The sequence below is a fragment of the Populus alba genome, chromosome 5, assembly GCF_005239225.2.
Source record: "Populus alba chromosome 5, ASM523922v2, whole genome shotgun sequence".
Taxonomy (NCBI): Eukaryota; Viridiplantae; Streptophyta; class Magnoliopsida; order Malpighiales; family Salicaceae; genus Populus; species Populus alba.
Genome location: NC_133288.1, coordinates 20,579,445 through 20,599,796, shown reverse-complemented (window position 1 = coordinate 20,599,796; position 20,352 = coordinate 20,579,445). Strand labels below are relative to the sequence as shown.

Here is a 20,352-nt window from a genome sequence, read left to right as displayed (position 1 = left end):
TTATTTCTCATCTTGGACTGCGTTCTTTTACGCACCCTTCTTGCCTTGTGGCGCATTTTGTTTCTGTGGTGTAAAAATATATATATATTTTTTTTATGTTTTTAGATTATTTTTATATTAAAATTAAATTTTTTAAAAAAAAAATGTATTATTTTAATATATTTTACAATAAATATTTTAAAAAGCATATCAAAGTATAAACTCAACCGTTTTGGAAAGTGAAAATATCATTTTTTTGTGTTTTTTTTTTTTCAATCACAATTTAGAAAGGAATTTCGCCATGATGCTGCTCCTGCTCTGCATTTCTACATGGCTGCATCACCTTCACCAATCAAATTGATGGGATGGGATTTGGAATTCAGTTAATTAGATTTTTTGGGCCCCTAATGCATTCAAAAAACGATACTAATTAGAATTACAATATTGCCGAGGACTTCTACCTCGTTGCATTCATTTTGTAATAATCTCTTTTTACTCATGCATAATTTCTTTTACTTGGTTTGAGAATTGAGAGTTACTGATCATCTTTTTCTAGTTTTTTTTTTAAAAAAACAGAATTATTTTTCAAATTGATTGATGCTGCGGGTAGAATGGAATCAATCATTACACAGAGCGACGAAAGGAAAGCCCTGGTCTCATCTTTTTATCCCACTGGAGAATCGAAGCTCACCTTACTTGATTTACGGCCTACTGAATCCAAAAAACCATTCCAAAATTGATTCAAAAAAGCTAGAAAAACCCAAAAAAACATTTAAGGAGCATGAGCTCGATTATAGTAACCCAAGCCCAACTTAACCTAACTTTTTAAAAGTATGAGCTCAGACAAGGAGCTCAAGTACAACTCTCAAAGGTGTAGGTTTGGGCAAAATCCCGAGTCCATGCACCCAGCATTTTCTTGGATTCGGATGTGTATTCTAAGCCAATTATGCTTGAGTCCAAGCAGCACATTGTAACCTATTTTTTATTTTTAACAGTATGGAATATTTGCTCGAGTCTTAGAGGTTTTTTTTGAGATCTCATGCTAGTTTTTTAATATTTTTCATTAATCTATTATTTTGATTACAATACAATTTAAAATATCACAATGTTAAAATTACATTCCAACCATTTATATCTATAAAAAGATAATTTATAAGTTATAAATACATCATGAATTCTTCAAACTCAAATGTTACAATCTTTTTATTCTTAACATTTTCAGTATATATATTTTTAAATTCTTTCTTTTTAAAATATCATCGTAATCTTTCTTTTTATAAAGTTATTAACTTTGTCATCAAAAAGTCTCCATATTCATTAAAGAAAATTTTTTTTGTAGATACCAGCCAGACACCACCTATTACTACCAATCACTTGAGTATTTTATGTCAAGACAAAATATACATTAATTAGAAAAAAATAAATTAAATTACTTGAACAAAAAAATTACTTATTATTTAATACATCAGCGTTATTTTTAATCATTTTAGATTTTCATAACCACCATATAAGATTTATTTCTAAACATTCTAGATTTTGGGACCCACCACAACCACAACCTCGACTAAAATTTATATTTTGTTTACCAGGAAAAACAAAATGTGAAAGCACATGGATTAAGAGCAACGCAGACATTTTTGAACCCTCCAAGCCAGCATGTAGAAACTATATATATATATATATATAAACACACACGATTTTCATAATCAAGAGTCACAGCTTGGTAAAGAAACATTCAAGTCAAATAACTCAAGCTCCTGCAGGCATAATTTTAACTAGTAATCCTTCCATTTTGGTGCCAGCTGCCTCTGCTTGGACTTTTCTCGATGAGTGATTTTCCCCCCCTTATGGATGTAATTATGAGATCAAAGCTTACAACATGAGACTTCACCCCAAATAGAAAACATGCACTACAATGTTGCTGACAAATCTCGACTAAAAAACTGCCTATCTCTCGGTTTGAGACAAAATATTAAAGTAAAAAGCTCGAAGTCTAACACCAGATTATTTGACTGTTCAAACGATATTGTCAAGTGCGTGTGTGAATGTGTTCATATTGGCGTATCCAATAAAAATGCCATGAAATATAGCTGCCGCTTGCCGCTGCGCAAATTGGAAAATGGAAACCGTGGCAAATATCCAAAGCAGCTTCGGTTCTAGATGATGCCATGTATCTATAGTATCTCATGTGTACGGTCACATCGTCATACTTTACAGAACTCAATGCTTTGAACTCGTAAATTACGATTTGCTGACAAACTAGACAGGGTATTAGTCGCTAACGTTGAATCTCCTATCACATTCAAGCTTAACAAACAAAAAGACAGGCAGATGTCTTGACTTGTGAGCTGGGATTTCTAAAGAAAGCAATTGAAGAGGAAGACCTGGCCTCTTGTGCTGTCTTGGGCTACTCTGCTTGCTGTCTGTCTGTTTTGTTTCGAACCTGTACTGTATTCCACACTCTGTTAGAGATGGTTTGCTCATTTCTCAAAGTTCTATCAAAACAAGCAGCTCATGGCTTGAAAAACACATCAACAACAAAACCATGACCTCTGCTCCCATGAGTTCCTTGTTGAAACAACGCACTCTAAACAGCAATTTGCACCAACTGGCTGTTTTAAGCTAAATCCAGATCTTTGTAAGCAGCAAGAAACCTATCTGTGCAGAGGGACCTACTCATTAGTTGTACTTCTCGTGAATTATTTCACAATAATTATTGCTGGCCTAAGCATTGCGACACCCTAGCTACCGAATAAAAGGGAAAGATGCCTACCCCGCTTTCAACAGGCACCATTGCAGAAATGTTCTCAATTGTGAACAAGAAATACATGACACCTTACCTTTTGAGAACATGAATGCTTGAAATGTAGAAACAGAAGTCTATTACAAAAAGAGGCTTTGACTTTTTTACGTAATTAATCTGTACAGAGCCAATGATTCCCTTTGCTTTTTTATTAGCTCTCACTCTAATGTGTTTTAGGGCGATAGATTTATCAATCAATTGTCGTTTAAAGGTACATTATTATCAACTTTATTATTCTGTCATCATTTCCAGCAATAAGGGGCCCCAAAAGGCCTATTTTGACTCCACATTTTGCATCTAAGACTGTATGTTTTTCTTCATGATAGATAGATTTATGGGCCAAGAATCGTTTGGCGGTATCTAGGAGGTGTCTCTTATTGATGCTGAATTCTATGATGGAACTACCCAAGGACGACTACTGTCCACAGGAAGATAGGGTAGGGTACCTTAGCTGGATCTCATAATTGTTACTAACTTGTCCGGCTTTGCTACATGATCTCTAGCTACTTAAAAGTGGGATCGAACATGAGATACAGGGATTTTTATATGCTTTAACTGTGAACAGGACATGTTATCTACCGAAATGTGATGAACCGCAAAATATCGATGACAATTAAAAGAAACTAGGAGCATATCACCAATGCATATGTATGTGGACACAACTTGGCTTGCCATTATCTGCTTTAAAGATTAGCAGTAGCCTTTCACAGTCTGGCGCCAGCAACATAAGGTTGATTGAATGAATTCAGCTTTTGGAATAAAGGAAGATTTGCTGAAAAGAATTGCTTTGATATCTAGTCCCAGAAACAAGAACTGAGGGGCCTTGTCCAACATTTTCTTTTCTCAAACTGAGATTACACACTTTGATCACATGTACAGGATGCTGCTCATCAGTTCCCTTGTCATAAAAAGATGTGTTATGATAACATGGTTATGGTTTGGCACCTCTTTTCTGCTTCAGAAGTAATTAAAGCACCTCAGGCTTCCCAAATTCAACATTTTAGAGAAGACAAACAAATTAATTTCTGCAAATTAAAGTCTGACTTAATCAATTACCGATCGATGAAGCTCAGGTTTTTTTTTTTTTTTTTTTTTTTTTGTGGAATCAAGTTAAAGTTTACCAGTCAATACTTCATGTTCTAAGAGTCATTCCTTGATTCCTTTGCGTATATCGTAGGTAACTGATGATGAAATATATGCTCCCAGCTCTAGCAATATGATCTGAAAGTTCAATTATTCAAAGTAATATGGTAAATAGACTGCTTTATTTGGCAACAAAATTCAAGCTGTCGGTTGAAACATTGGGTTTTATCTTTACTCGTCACTTTATAAAAAGCAACTTTACCTGCAGCTACCTTGGGAGAATTTCAAACCAGCTAGTCTTTTACATATTCATGGATTAATTAGTCATATGCATATATAGCCCTTTATGCAACAAATTAATTAGTGACTGAGTACTGTGATTTAACTAGCTAGTGACTTGGTTTTCCACTTTCTTTTGTCCATTTCTCCTTTTCTTTTATTTTTTTTTTTTGTTGACCAAAGATTACATCTTTAAGCAGTTCAGGCCAATCCGTGTCGGACTTGAGACTTAAGCATGGCATCGTACAAGCTCCATATGCCATCATTTATGAAGGTTCTCCACCTCCCACCTTCCCTTTACCTTAGTGGCAAGCAAAAGACATGTTCCTTACTTGGCATGAACACAAGGGTCAAGGTCTTGCAAGCAAGACTCTCTAAGACTAATCAGCTCCATTAATCACGGATATCTAACTAAAATCATGTTTTTTTTAGCAGGTACATGGCTGCGAAGTACAGTTCGATTATATGAGAAAAATGTCCCTTGCGTATTAATGAACATTAAACAACACGAGTCCTTCTATGGTGCCTTGGTTTTTTTTTTTTCTTTTTTCAGCTGCAGGTGACTCTGGTTAAAATTAAAGGCACTGTCTTTTGCGTGTATTAAATGTTCTGGACTATAACCAAATCTATTTCGAGAAATCAGTGCACAGTAAGTATCATTGGAAAAATGACATCAATTTCGTTGTAAGATTTTCCTAAGCTGACAATCCTTGATGATCCGATGTTTTTAATGGGATAAGCTAGACGGTCAAAACGCTTTGTTTACTGAATCGGTTTGAAAGGAAGCTGTTGAATACAGAGACCCCATATTGGTGTCGGAACCCTAAAAGAGGCTGTTTGGGTTGACCTCATCATCGAATGCACACACTTATTGTTAAGACAAACAAATATTAATTATCATGTTTGAGAAAAAAGGGTAGTTAAAGTTAACTCATTTCTGCCCAAAAACACGTTTACCTATGTGTGAAAAGCTTGGTTAGGGGTAGTGTAGAAAGTGGATTCCAACTCCATGTCGTGTGACTCAAGCTCGAATATCTTTATCATCCCTACGTATATAAGGACCCCATGAAAAAAAATAATGCATGGCCAAATCAGAAACTCCATGATTTGTCTCTCTCTCCCCCTCCCCCCATCTCTCCCTCTCGCGTATTAACTGTTGAGGGGATTGTCGTCTGGTTCGATGTCATTCATGAGAAGCTCAAACATAAACGTAATATTGAATGATTTCGGACCAGGCTTCATTCCCCCCAACAATGTTTGATTAGCGTTCACAGAATGGATTGAGGTTGTTTATGCAAAGCACGCATGATGGTCTTCCTGTCTTTGATCTCTCCGGTCCATTATAATTGATTTCTTATCATGTTTTTCCTTGACTGAGCATATATTTTATGTAACAGGGTTTAATTCAATCTTCTCCATGGTAGTCCTCGGTTAGATTCAGATAAGGGATCCTGCAAGTGAATTAAGGTTGGTGTTTTATTGTCTCGATAATAGTATTTAATTTTGCACGAACTATTTTTGTGATTTTCTTTTCCTCCGATGAAGAGAACACACCTCAATGCTAATTCAGCAATCAGAGGCGGCAGTACTTGGTATGATTTCAGTTCCAATTAATCTCTTGTTCATATGTCTCAACAATATGATTTTCTCTGTGTATGCGATATATATTCAGGAACCAGGGGAGCAAGAAGAAGAAAGTATCCAAATTTAGTTTCCAAGCTTGGCTTTTTAAGTGTTTTTGCCTCGTTTAGTTTCATATGATCTTCAGCGGTATCACCATTAACTTCTCATTTGTACCAGGTGGGTCAGATATATTAACTCTTGTGGGTCAATTTAATAAATAAAATTAGAACTACCATAACTGGGATCAGATTTACATGTGAAGCTCATTATTTCTGGGGGGTCAGATTTGTTCGATGTTGTTGTCATGTACATGTATATATGTGTGTGTTTGTGAAGAGCAACTGCAGCTTCATGTAAGGATTGGCAATGGATATCCATTTCAATGTGTATATCTTATCTATCAAAATCAATATTTGGATCTGGCAATATTCATTACGGATCGGATCGGATCGGTTCGGACAATATTCATCGAGTTGGGATAAGATTATACTATCCCTAACTCCATGGGCGCTTCAATCAAGAGGATTGTAAGGCAAGAGAATCAAATCATGTATATAGTCTAAAAATTTATTAGGGAAGGTGAACAAGCAGTTGTATTGTACTGCTAATTAATTACATGATATCACGATATAATTGATGATTAATGAGTTCAGCTTGGTATCCATGCTCTGATCCTCTTCTAAAGATCACATGTTAATTCGAGGCCCCTCTTTATAGGGAAAAAGAAGACGAAGCATGATTTGACGATAATATCATGTTTGTTAGTGTAGAAATAACATCTTTTGTTGGGATTCTCATGTTGAAAGCAGAAAAAAATTGAAATTGAAAGATTCGAAGCAATCGAAGAACTGCTTGGTGCGATGTGAAAGGGATGGAAAAGGGAGATGAAAGGGGAAAAAAGTTCAATTAGTTGATGATAACCTGTAGAGAACCTGCTCTGCTTATGCGCTACGTACCAAAATTGTGATGCAACTCCTTTTCCATGCATCAATATTGAAGGGCTCCTACTTGCTTAAAGTCTAGGGTTAGGGTTACCAAAGAACAAAAATTTATCTCTTTACCTTTCCTTTATTATTATTATTATCGTCCCTGTAACATTTTTCTCCAACTAATTTTTTCCAAAAATTTCTTCGCATGTTCCATAGGATGGCCGAGATGGGTTGGAGTTGAGAAATCATGGCAAAGCACCCCATCTTTTAAACGAGTACAAGGCAGGGATGGAGAGAAATTTGAGAATATATATTGCATCTTGAAGTCATTAATTAATTAGACAAGCAAAAAAACAAAATACAATGATTTAGATTTAATAAATATATGATGGTTATTTTTTTCTCATGAATGTAAGAGGATTTTAATTCGTATAAGATTTGTAAATTGGTTTTTGCATTCTCATTCAATTCATTATTTATGTTATTATTATAGTACTTATACTTACAATATATAAGAGAGATGAGCACAAAAGGAAGATAAAAAAAAAAAATCATATCCAATCTTTTCAATAATGATAAGAATTATCTTCTCTATTTAAAAATACTCTATTTAAATTTTTTTTATTTTTTTTATTAACGTAGGTGTCTGAATTAATTTGCGCATACCTTGGCTAATCTTATAAGCTTTGAAGTTAACAATCATGTAATCCTCCAATGACCTCTCAACTAAAATTTTTGTATCTTAATTTTGGAGCTTTTGATCTTAATTTATTTTCTAAAAATGATTTGTTATTTTAATTTTATGTTTTGATTTTATTACATAACATAAATATAATGATTAATAATTCAAACTATATTTCATAGTAAATCTCAAAAACTCACAAGCTTTTTGATGTAAGTTGATACATGCATATTCATCCATATTGATATTGGTTGAAAATGAATTAAGGATGTAAATGATACATGATTCAACTATTATATTATCATAAAATTTTAATTAATTTAAGGGGATTTGATAAATATTGATGATATAAATTCCTTATCCCTTTTTCTAGTTTTACTTCTTAATTAAAAAAAAATATTCAATACACCTCTTAAATCAAAATTAATTAATTAGCTTGCAATATAAACTTTAAATTAGTTTAAATAAAAAATAATAAAAAAGCAAACATATGATAAGAAATCTTAATCTAAAGTTTCCAATTTAAAAAAGTTATCATATTTTCACTCTTCTAAAACTTCATTAACATATGTCCTTTATAACTTTTATATTTAACATAATATAATTAGCTAATAACTTAACTCGTGTTGACATGGTGTTTGACATTACCATTCAATTATATTTTTGAATTATTTTTTTTAATTTTAAATTATTTCTTTATTTTTGTATCATTTTAATAAACTAATATTAAAAAAATAATTTTAATATATTTAAAGATTAAAAAAAAAAACTGTAAAAGGCACTGCATCAGGTGTTCAATCAATGGAGTAATTATTAATTCTTATGATTTTAGCATTATACATGGATATGGACAAAATCTTTAAATGTGACTTAGTTTAGGCAAAGACGCAATGTCACGTGACTTGCATCTTAAAGTGATAAACGGAGTACCAATTCTCCGACTCCTTTTTTGACTTGGGTGCAACGATGCTTGAAAAAGCATTCAACAACTAACACAAATAACCATTCAAACTAGTGGCTCTTTTTTTTTTTTTTTTTTATGGAAAAAGATAAAGACTTTAGGGCAACACGATCACATATCTTGGAGACCTACTGGAGAGCTAGGCTTCCCCAAATCATCTTCATTTAGAACAAAAAAACAGAATTATCATTCCATGATTAATGCAACTCTAACCTCGTAAGCACTAAGGTGCATGTCCAATATCTTGGCTTCCATATATATATATATATATAAGAGAGAGAGAGAGTTGTCTTATGAGGCCTTGAATAATTTCGGCAAAAGGTTGGCAGCAGGCAATCATGGAAAAAAAATCTACAGGGCCCTCGGGATTGATTTTGTCACGTACGTAGTGAACATGCAACTTCACGAAGCAGATAGAGAGGCCAAATGAAAAGGCAATTACCATTCCTCTCTGGTCAGTACAGTAGTAAATTCCTCCCATTGTAACAGCAAGAATTCTTGTGATCTAATTCGTGTTCCAGAAGCTTACTCAAGGATTCATGGTTTTTTCTCAGCTGATCATCCAAGCATAAACCTAGATAAGAAAACACTGAATTCAGCTAGCATGCCCTGACAACCGTGAGGGAAGGTAGTGGGGGGAAATATTCGAGGAGGTGGGTCATGTATACATGCATCTGATTATTAAATGCTACTTTTGTGATCATTGTCAGAACAACTTTAATTCCTGAAATGACAAGAAAAGGTCTTTAAATGATTTGGATCCAAAATTCATTGGAAAGAGGGTGGCAAAGGGAAGAGAGGGATATAGGCAGTTAGGCAAGAAGGTTAGGCTCAGATTCTTTTGAAGATTTCGCATGTCCCCTTGTGTTGCCAATTTTCATCCCATCAGAATAACTTGAAAGAAAACTGCTACCTTCTCATGTGAGCTTAACATGTGTGAACACCACCAATCCATCTCCTGTTCGTTGTCAAGAGGTGCCAACCGTTTCGGATTGGAATAAGGTCCACGTTTCACTTCATTACTCTTACACTGTTGTCACTCTCGAAACCAAAACTGAATAATTTTCTAACAGTTCCCCCTCTCCTGTAACATGAGTTGATATTTCTCCGCTCAGCAATCACCATACAGTGCACTGAATACTATTCAAATAAGAGACTGACCAACAAAATCGTGATACCAAATCCAAAAAAGTGTGGTTAACTGGGAATCATGCATCAAAAGAAAAGGAAGAAGAGGGGACACCATCAAAGGTCGACTTTAGCTTACCTTGAAGCCAATTTGATTATCGTGCTCCTTCAAAGCATCCCCAGTTTGATGTATGATGAGTTTCCTAACATGACCTTATAATACGATATCATCCTCCCATGTTCCAAAAACTTAAACTCCACGTTACTAATAGTTCTCTCCTCAAGTCCTTTGTATGAAAAGGATCTCTCTTACTCCTATCCAATATAGGATCGTAGCTTCACATAGGACCGTAAGCTAAATCCAAACGATATCTCCTTGGAACCAAACAAATTCCAATGACTATATAGAGAGTTGCATAATCCAATGGTGTGACATGTAGGTGTGGTCATTCTCTGTTACTGCCCCCTGTTACCAGCTTCAACCAGACCAAAACATCAATTGATGCTCCGATAACTTTTAGAAAACTTTCTCTTGAATTTCTTCATGAATTTGACATATCAGAGCCAGCACCGTCTAACAGTAAAATCTGACAATAACCTCTCCGCATGAAGAAATCACTGTCTTATAGAAGTATTATGTGTGATTTTGACAACTAGCCAGAGTAGTGTAAAAAAATGCAATTCAAGAATCAGTTGCAGAATTGGTAATCAACATCCCAATAATCCAACGATCAATAAATCACTTAATAATGCCATGTGATTAAAATGCATCCTTCAAAAGCAACATTTTTTACTCCTTGGTGTTTTCAGTGCGCTGTCTGAATGCTCCAAAAATTCTCATCAAGATGCACTTATATTCACTGACATAGTTGATGTCACCTGGCATAAGAGGTACAGTGGTTGTTAGCATCTCCATACATCTGTTCATGTTGTCAAGCGATAATTTTTGGTAAGATGGTAAGAAAATTGATTTCCAGCAACATTATAGATTATTACAAAATCCCCAAGCTTGAAAGGTCTGTGACCTACCTCAAACTAGCATGATACTTACTCCATCTAAAAACTTGTGGTGTAAAGAAGAAATACCAGTTGTGCATGTCCATGCTTCAATTTCTGTTATGATTAAACATCTCAGTTCAAGGGATTCAGTGCCAAGTGCCAGCCATGATATAAATTAGAACTTGAAGCCGCGCCTCAATAGTTCAAATTCCTCTCTGATAAACTTCACCAAATTTACCCCATCATGGAAGCTTTCACAAATAATTCAATCAGATGGAACGACAGCGGCAGGCCATGTTTCTGTAAGTCTACTAAAGTTTTCTTCAGCCAAATGACAACTAGCATTAATCATGTCAACTTCTGTATTTGCTCTTGGGTAGTAAATAAAGGAAGCAATTTTACACATTCATGGTAGTTTTCATCCTTTGAGAGTAAGTCCATCACTTTTAAGACTGTGGATGCATCTGGTGACAGGTTTCTTGCTTTCATCTTATGAAGAAATTCGGCTACCTTTCATGTCTCATTACTTTGGAAGAAACCAGCATGAGTGTATTAAAGGTGACCTGACCACATTTGGAGTACAACTTTTGTCCTCCAACTCCACTAACAGGTCCTTGGCCCTTTCCTTTTGGCCTTCTGTACAAAGTCCCATGTATCATGATAGCGTATGTTACAAAAGCAGGCTTTAAACCTTTATTAGGCATTCTGTAAAATAGGTCCCAAGCAGTTGCAAGCTTCCCTGTTTTGCATAAGCAATTAATAAGGCAGATGAGGATTTCAATGCTCGATTCAAACTTACAATTTTCTAAACTATGAAACAGGCCCACTGCCTCTGAAAAACAATTGTTCTTGCAAAGCCCATCCAGATAAACATTATATGTCGTCACATTAGGTACCAGGTCATGAAGTCGCAGCTTCAGAGCATTTCAAACCTTACCTGCAAAGCATTGTATTTGATAATTATTGGTCTAATCCCTTCATCACGCATTCCCCTTTAAAGGCGCATGGCTTCATCTACCTTCCGATTTTTGCAGTACCCATTTATCAAAGAATTATAGCTAACAACAGTACGTTTACGCCCCTTATTTACAACAGAAACAAAGAGTCCCTCCCATCATCAATCATGCCAGCCAAAAAGTAGATGGAATAAGCACAATCATCAGGTTCTATACCTCTCTGAACCATAAGTTCAAACAATTCACGTACTTCTTCCATCTTCATGGGCTTGCAAAGCATATCTGCCAGCACATTGAATGTCACCGCATTAGGCCACACATCTTAATCCATCATCTCGACAAACAAACCTTTATCCTCCCGCTCATCCATAGAACACAAATAATGCATCAGAGAGCTATACACGGCCACATCAGGACAAATCCCTCTACCCTCCTTCATTTGCGGAAAAAGCTCTTTTGCTTCTCCAATAAGCCATGCTTACAAAGACCATCAATCGTACTGCCATGACAAACTAAATTAGGCCACAATAAATACCAAATTAACCATTACCACTAAGCATTTATTCATGTAACTTAAGAGCAACACTCGTATTTCCAGTTCAACACAACCCATTAATCAAAATTCCATAAGTAACCACATTAGGCCAACAACCACACAAACCCATTTTCTTAAACAACCAGCAGCCTCACCAATTTTTATCGATCCACACACAAAACCCTTAATCATAGAACTAAAAGTCACAGCATTTGGCCTAAAACCCCTCCCGAAAACTAAAAGACCATCACTAGCCCTCTTTACATTACAAAAACAATTAATCAAAGTATTCAATGTAATAAAATCTGTCAAAAACTCAACTGAGTCCATTCTTTACAAAATGAAATGACATCAAAGTAAAAAAAAAAAAAAAAAATACCAAGTGAACCTACCCAAAGATTGAATGATGGCATTGAAGAAGTGGGGTGCGTGTTAATCATGTGATCAAAGAAGTGAACTGCTTCATTGAGAATGATCTTACCTAACTTGCAGTTTTTCTTGAGGAGTTTTTGAAGTGGGGTATTGGTTTTGAGTGTTAAAGATTGCAACTTTTGGCAAAGTTTTGGGGTATGAAGTGGGTTCTTCATTTGATTTTTGGGATTTGAAGAAATGGTTTGTGGGTTACTGAAGGAGAGGGATAAGAGTTTGCCTATTGAAGAAGCATTTGGTCTTGGTGATGATACATAAGCAACAGAAGGTGAAGAAGAAGAAGATGGTAGGGCTTTGAGAACCATTTGGAGGGGGTTTTGTTTGCTTTTTTGGGATTTGTAGAGCCGGGAAAATTGAATATGAAAATTAATTCACGAGGAATTTAGATCCGAGTACCCAAACGGGCAAAACCCGGATTTTAAAGCAAAATTCGGGTGATTGTAGATGCTTCTCTTTTGTGTCAACCCAGCCCAAACACTTGTATAATACCTTATCTATCTCAGCCCAACCTAGTTGATCAGCTTCAGCTTGGTAACTCATCATCGATTTAGAATTAGATTAAAGCCGGGTTAAAAAAAATTTTAATTTTTTTATTTAAAATATTTTTTTAAAAAAATAAATTTTGACTCATCTGATTTGCAACTGAAGCTCTAGACGGATCAACCATAAAGTTCGGTCTTGTAACTATGATGCCCAACTACTAGGGTATTTTAGGGTTATGGTTTTAATAATATTTCAAAAGATACACTTCCTCTTACTTTTACTCATAATTATGATTTTAAGGCTTTTAATTGTATCCCTTCTAATAATGTGAGAGTATTTAAAACCGCATTTTTCCCCTTCAAACTTTTATTGAATGCTGTGTCCTGTTCATTTTCAAAAATAAAATGTGGTGTCCTTTCCTTTCTATTAAATAATAATAACAATAATAATTCATCCAAAATATAAACATATATATGATGGACCGTCCTTAAAATTATACATATGATAAGATTGAAGAAGGAAAAAAATTATCAAGGGCCTGTAGACATAGAAGCTTGTTACATGTGTCACCACTTGAATTTATTGTGATGGAAATGCAGGGAGCATTCCTTCGTCGCTTTTATCGGTGTCTTCAAAGGAAAAGCAATGAAATAACGTTGTTTCATGTTTTCACAACACGAAACCAAACAGAAAATTCTCTTCCCTGGAGTTCTAAAACATGCCGAAAGGTAAGTCTTGGAGGACAAAATCTGGTCATCATCTTAGTCTCTAGTAACTAACAATGGATAACAATCACATGAATCGCTTGTTAACTCCCTGTCTCTATATTATTATTCTTCAGATCACACCAGCAAACAAACCTACCTTATCATGGCGGCCTCTTCAATAGGCTTGATCGCAGCGGCTGTTCATTATCGTCTCTGGAAGTTGAGGGATCGAAAGATCATCCCACGCCTAAGACCATCAGAAGCTGGCCGTGCCGAGAAGCTTGAGAGCTTCCCCCATTATGTAGGTAATTATTATCTGATCCAACGATAAAAGAATTAATACATCAAATCCATTTTGTTTCCGCAAAACATTTGAGTCATTTCCAATCATTATAATCTGTCGAGCAGCGAGGCAAATGGGGTTTGCAGATAGGAGAGAATGCCCGCGTCTATGCAGGTTGGCTGCTGAATACATCCGAAAATGTGAAGGGTGTGAGGAAGACATTTATGCATTCTTTGCTCAAGAACCTGATACCGATTCACTCTATGTAACGCTGGTAGAGGAGTTTGAGAGGTGCATTCTTAGTTATTTTGCATTTCATTGGAGCCATGCTGATCTTTTGATTGGTCAGGTAAATGAGATGTGTTAGAATCGCACATATCGTCTCCAGAATCTCAGTTTTCTTGCTTTCTAACCATCGATTTTAGGTTTTGAGTTCTGATCCGGAGCCCAAAAGGAAGCTCAAACAAATTGTCATGGCTGCAACTCGGTGAGTAACACTTTAGTTAGGAATAGTCATAGTATCAATGTGATTAATTATGTTAAAACAGAAGCCGGCAGGAGAGTTGCTGAACAGATGTGACATCGAACACAACGAGAACTCAAAAACTACATAATCTTTCTGGCTTCAGATGAATGTTATGGACACAACTGCCAAACGATCAATCGCGTTATAATCGAGTTAAAAGGCCTCGGGATATATATATATCAATATTCAATAATAATTGGCAGAAGCAAAATAACCAAGTTTCCTTCCCTTTCTTGTTCAGGGAACAGACGTTTGAGAGGGTGACAAAAGCTCTAAAGGTTGCCAGGGTGTTCAGTACATTGCTGGAGGAAATGAAAGCTATGGGACTTGCATCAAATGATGACTCGCAATGTACAGAGGTGATGGCCCCAGTGGCCCACAGTGATAGAAGTCCAGTCCTCCTCTTCATGGGCGGTGGCATGGGAGCTGGGAAGAGCACGGTGCTCAAGGACATTCTCAACGAGTAAGAACATGGTTCTTTTTTTTTTTCTTTTTTTTTTCTTTTTTTTTTGTTATTATCGCTCGAAAGAGTTGATGAATCGTTAAAAGTATTTATATAACTTGCATACACATTCAAAAACAGCACAGAGAAAGATCAAGTTTGAATAGGTATTGGTAGTTTAAACACTTCAAAAGTAAAAATTACAATCAGGAAAGGCAAAGAAAGACTGAGAATTAGCTCAAATGAAATGTCTTGATCCCTCCAAACAACAATGCCGTAGAAAAATAGGTGCTCTTTTTTCTTTCTTAGCTCTCAAAGTTGGTGAACAATTGTATGGAGAAATAAAACAAGCTAACATATATTGTTTCAATGAATTGAGAACAGGCCATTCTGGGCAGAAGCAGCAGGGAATGCAGTGGTTATCGAGGCCGATGCCTTCAAAGAATCAGATGTCATTTACAGAGCCCTGAGCTCTCGAGGACATGTTGACATGATCCATACGGCTGAACTGGTGAGATAGAGACTCCCCCCACCTTGGAGAGATCCCAAAGCGAAACCTTTCTATAAACGTCTTCGAAACTAAATTTGCAATCTTTATGTCATCAAATTGCACATAGAAACAATTCCAGAAAACAACTAATGTTTAATATTTTAGGATGCACGAGTTCACACGAAAATCCAACACTGAACTCTCAGCTGTGTTTAATACACATAGGGTAATGCACGAGTCCTAGCCAACTCACACGGTAAAATTCCAACAGCATGAGGACACTATTTATCTACCACAAAATTGTCCAAGCTCCCCTTGCATATCAAACCCTTCTACAAGTAAAACTCTTCCTTATCATAAGCATCACTAGTATCCACTGTATTTTCCTGTCCTACTCAAACTATTCTGGTAGCATCACTGGTCCTATTTTATATCTTGAGGTCTTTAAACTTATGATAGATGTTCTCTGCTCTTAAGAATCGATCCAATTATTAGTTGATCCTATCCAGTTACTGTCACATGCATAGGTCCAGCGGCCACAACTGGGATAAAACTACAGGCACAAAAGTTTGGAATTCAAGCATATGCTTGTGAAGTTAACATACTTCAACCTGAACCTTCAAGGATGCCAGCACTACATAGTATTTGAATATTGTGGTTGATTCATAATAGGAAAGAACTGAGTTTATCTTCTCCTTCTTTTTCAAACAGGTGCACCAGTCGTCTACAGATGCAGCATCTTCTCTCCTAGTGACAGCATTGAATGATGGGCGGGATGTAATTATGGATGGCACTCTCTCGTGGGTACCATTTGTTGTGCAGACAGTAACGATGGCCCGAAATGTCCACCGCCGACGTTATCGCATGGGAGCTGGCTATAAGGTCGGTAAAGATGGAGCTGTAACTGAGGACTACTGGGAGCAAATTGATGAAGAACAATCACTACAAGAAGGATCCAAAAAAAGAAAACCATACAGGATAGAGCTGGTCGGGGTGGTTTGCGATGCTTATTTAGCTGTTGTCAGAGGTATAAGGTGTGTAGCAAATTATTACAGTGCAATGGTCTAACGCTTCCAGTTTTAATAACATAATGAGCACTAAGTTTTTATTCCTGAAGTGACATATGATGGTGTTTTGAGTATTTTCAGGAGAGCTATAATGTGTAGGAGAGCTGTTAGGGTGCAATCACAACTGAAATCCCACAAGAGATTTGCAAATGCATTTCTAACATTCTGCCATCTGGTTGACAATGCCAGGCTTTATTGCACCAATGCCCTGGAAGGTCCACCTAAGGTACATAAACTCTTCCCCTGACTTCACTCTTTTCTGGTTTTTTAAGCTTTTAACAAGGACACGGACTGTAGCAAACAGGGATAATCCAAACACCATATAAATAAACTGCAGAGACCTGAGCCTGAGTTAGGAATTAGGGGACTTGACTAGAAAGTTACTTGTCAAAAAAAAAATTACTGGATGCCCATAGGTTGTAGGCCATAGTCGACAAAAACCACAAAACTGAGTTGAAGTTAATCGCAAACCTGAACCTATCAAACTGTCAATGGCCAAACCTGGTTAAAGCTCAATCTCAACATGAAAAAGACATAGTTCAGTTATTTCAAGTTCCAAGAGAAACATGCATAAAAGATATAGATTGTGGCTGTCAGGTTTAGACCTTAACAAAAAAACAGTTCCACTGGCAATAGATCAAATAGGGTTTCATGAAAAGAAATACCAATACAGCAATCTTTGTGAAGTTGATAGGATGGAAAGACAAGGACAAGACTCTGCTTGTTGATCCAGATGAAATAGACTGTTTAAAAAGAGTGGGCAGCTTGAACGAGGAAGCAGAATCTATTTATGAACTTTACAAGCACCCTAATCCAGCTTGTGAAGATGGTTCGATTTGGAAAGACATTGTATTATCACCATCAAGGTTAAACATTCAAAAAGAGTTAAAGTATTCTATACAGAAAGTTGAAAGACAATGACAAGTTCAAAGTAGAGGGAAGATGAAGTTCCAAGCTTCTTAAAAATTCAAGGGCCCAAAGATTGAAGCTGATGAGAGCCTAAATTTTTGCATGTTTACTGCTGAGGAAAGTATAACATAGGTTTACTTAAATATGACTGGGCTGATATGAAGAAATTCGTTCATTTTTTATTTTATTTTTTGTGGCTAAGGTTAGAATTCTATTGCTAGGAAAGCACAGGTCAAAACACAGAAAATGAAGATACATCAATATTTTTACTGGTGTTAAAGGATGTATCGGATGATTAATTACACGATATCTTCTGTACTGGAAGTCAGACACTTGTAACTCTTGAATTACCTTCCACCAATAATCTAAATGATAATTTCATGAATGAAGATTTTTTTATGCATTACGTCACTCAAAACAATAATTCTCAACTCGTCAATCGTAAATCCTGACCGAACAAAACCATGATGTATTGACGTTCCTTTATTTTATTATTTTGTAAAACAGATCACCTAGGATATTCCAAATATAAATAAAATTAACTATTTCTTAGATCACAACTTCAGTGACTTGTATTATCTCATACAAAGCTTGTCATCTTTTAACATCAACAAATATTTGTAACAACATTCCTCAAATTTGCTACCAATTTTGGTTCAACGCTTCAGCAAACTACGTTCTTGTAACCCTTTTCAGACAGAATAAGATTAACTTCCGGATTACTGTTACCTCCCAATTTCCATACCCATCATCAACATTTGGATATAAGAAGTCTCAGGCACGGGTAAATCCGTATGATTTTACTTTTGAATAGACAGTATATAAAATGAACTAGATGAGTGCAAGTCATGGCCAAAGTATATGTAAGTCTACATTCTAGAAAGGTGTGTAGTCATAAAGTGAACATTAGCAACCTAAAACTAAATACAAAATAACCAACGTGTACCTGCTGTATATCAAATGGAATCCACGGTTCAACATTTCAAGTGGTGCTTGGATGCTGAAAAGTGAAGTCGGACAGGCAAAAAGAAATAAAAAGAACAAGAAAACAAGTATTAGAAAATAAATTCGAGAGAGCAGAAGCAAAATGATCAAGGCAAAGTGAAAGGCAGGTGTAAACTAAAGTGACAAAGAAAAATGGCAGAGGATACCCATAAATAGAACAATCCAAATCTCTGTCTCACGAGTATAGCCAAAACTTTTCCCCACAGTTGGAGAATTAATTATATTACATGTTAGGAAGCCAGATTCCAGTTATATAACCACCAGAACGGTCATAATGACTTCTCAACAGTCAGATAAGTAATATAAAGTCATCAGCATGAGAGAGAGATCTCTTTTCAGAGAGTTATGTCAATAAAGGCTGACAAGTTCCTAGTGTCAGCAACATGAGTAGTAAGAAGTCTTTCTTTATGAACGCTTGATTCATAATTTGCAGTCTTCTTACCTATTTATGGCCAACGAGCTCTTGGTTCATCTTTCTAGAGGCATCCACACAGTTAGAAGACGTAAGGCTACTGAAATCATGTAAGCGGAGAGAAGAAACACCATGAGAGGCCATGCACTGACGATCATTTGCAAAATAAGCTGGCATATAAAAATTCATCCAGAAATGGAAGCTCGAGGGTAATCTTTTGTGAAACCAGTCCAGAACATAAACACTCTGATGGGTTAATCTAGACTTACAATTAATCATAAGCAACCATGTCATCCACTTCCTCTAGCCACGCATTAATCATCATGCTAATTACCACACAATCATGGAATTCTTTGATCATTCAAAACAATTAACTATATATAAAAAATGTATGGGAAGCAACCAGTCTCACAAGTTGTTTACTAAAAAAGAAAAGGAAAATTCTCCATCCTGAGTCTTGTGCTATTAGCATTTCAGGAAATATAGTTTTATATAAATGCAGATGAATGAACCTGTGGGTACATGGGAGGGAGAATGAAAATTCAAGTTGATTCCTACCTTACAGTTTTGAACATTTACCGGATCACCATATGCATACAACGCTTTCAACAGTCCAGTCTGCAATATGCCAATGTCCAAAACCCTTTGGGAACGTGGAGTTAAGTCCTGACTTCATATGATTCCCAGGAATAAGATGTGTATGTTTATTCAAAAAGTCCTGCACAATTCTCCAGACAAAGGTGTCACTTAGAACAAGGAAGTTCAATTGATGTATGTGACATCAGACATCATTGAAAGAAATCATAATGGGTGGGAACAAAATCAAGAACTTACTGCTCAGTTCTCAACTTGATTTAAAACGTTTTCATTCTCTAGAATAACTGCTCAAGATCCACTTTATCCCTATGCCCACATTACTAACAATCTATTTCCTCACAAGATAGAACCATGGACCATGTTGCAATGCTGTTATATAGTTGTCTCATGAAATCTTTCCTTCAATTTACTGCCTACTCAGCAATCAAAGAACACCATAGAAAAATGATTGTTCTTTGTTCATGATAATAACAATTGACATAGCAAGTGAAAACTTTCTCAAGCCTCACACACTTCCAAATTCAAGCTTAGCTTTCACAAATGAGCCTGAAAATAGAACTTGAGATTATTCTTTGATATCAATAAACACAGTAAGCAAGCCCTGCAACTAACTCTGAATTGTTCATAAACTGCTTGATTAGTTTGCAACGCTATGCATCCTCTAGATTACCCAGGCTGTAAAAAGGCCGCATATTGTGACAAGTCATGCAATTTGAGTAATATGGCAGCCACAATCCAGGAAAGGGAAAGAGAAAGGAAATAGGGATACGTGATTCTGGAGAAGAACAGATGTCAATTAGATAAGTGTTTGGGAAAGGAAATTATCACAACATACAGTTAAAAAATCATCCAAGGCAGCTATGAAAGATTATAAAAGAAAACTAACAGCATCATGATTAGTGTTCACAAATAATTATGCAGACAGCTCCAACACTATAAAATGTGAGGGAAAGTATTTTAAGAGGAACTTAACAAGACGATGAAATAATATACTGTAGCAGAAGAAGAGATAAGAACAAAAGAATGAGAGATGAATATTCTTCAG

General features: G+C 35.9%; 1 protein-coding gene and 1 long non-coding RNA gene across 2 annotated transcripts; both read left to right on the top strand.

Annotated features, from left to right (window-relative positions):
- The first annotated feature begins 5,141 nt into the window (after positions 1-5,141).
- LOC118062212 (uncharacterized) lies at positions 5,142-6,423 on the top strand. Its single transcript, XR_004689718.2, has 2 exons — positions 5,142-5,736; positions 5,817-6,423. It is a non-coding gene; the product is annotated as an uncharacterized lncRNA (long non-coding RNA).
- Positions 6,424-13,382: 6,959 nt separating this feature from the next.
- Positions 13,383-17,647, top strand: LOC118062214 (calmodulin calcium-dependent NAD kinase). Its single transcript, XM_035075943.2, has 9 exons — positions 13,383-13,597; positions 13,711-13,881; positions 13,985-14,208; positions 14,285-14,346; positions 14,627-14,848; positions 15,212-15,338; positions 16,029-16,351; positions 16,466-16,610; positions 17,072-17,647. The coding sequence occupies exons 1-9, from the start codon at positions 13,588-13,590 to the stop codon at positions 17,303-17,305; spliced, it is 1,518 nt and encodes a 505-aa protein (XP_034931834.1). The 5' UTR covers positions 13,383-13,587; the 3' UTR covers positions 17,306-17,647.
- The last annotated feature ends 2,705 nt before the right edge of the window (positions 17,648-20,352 follow it).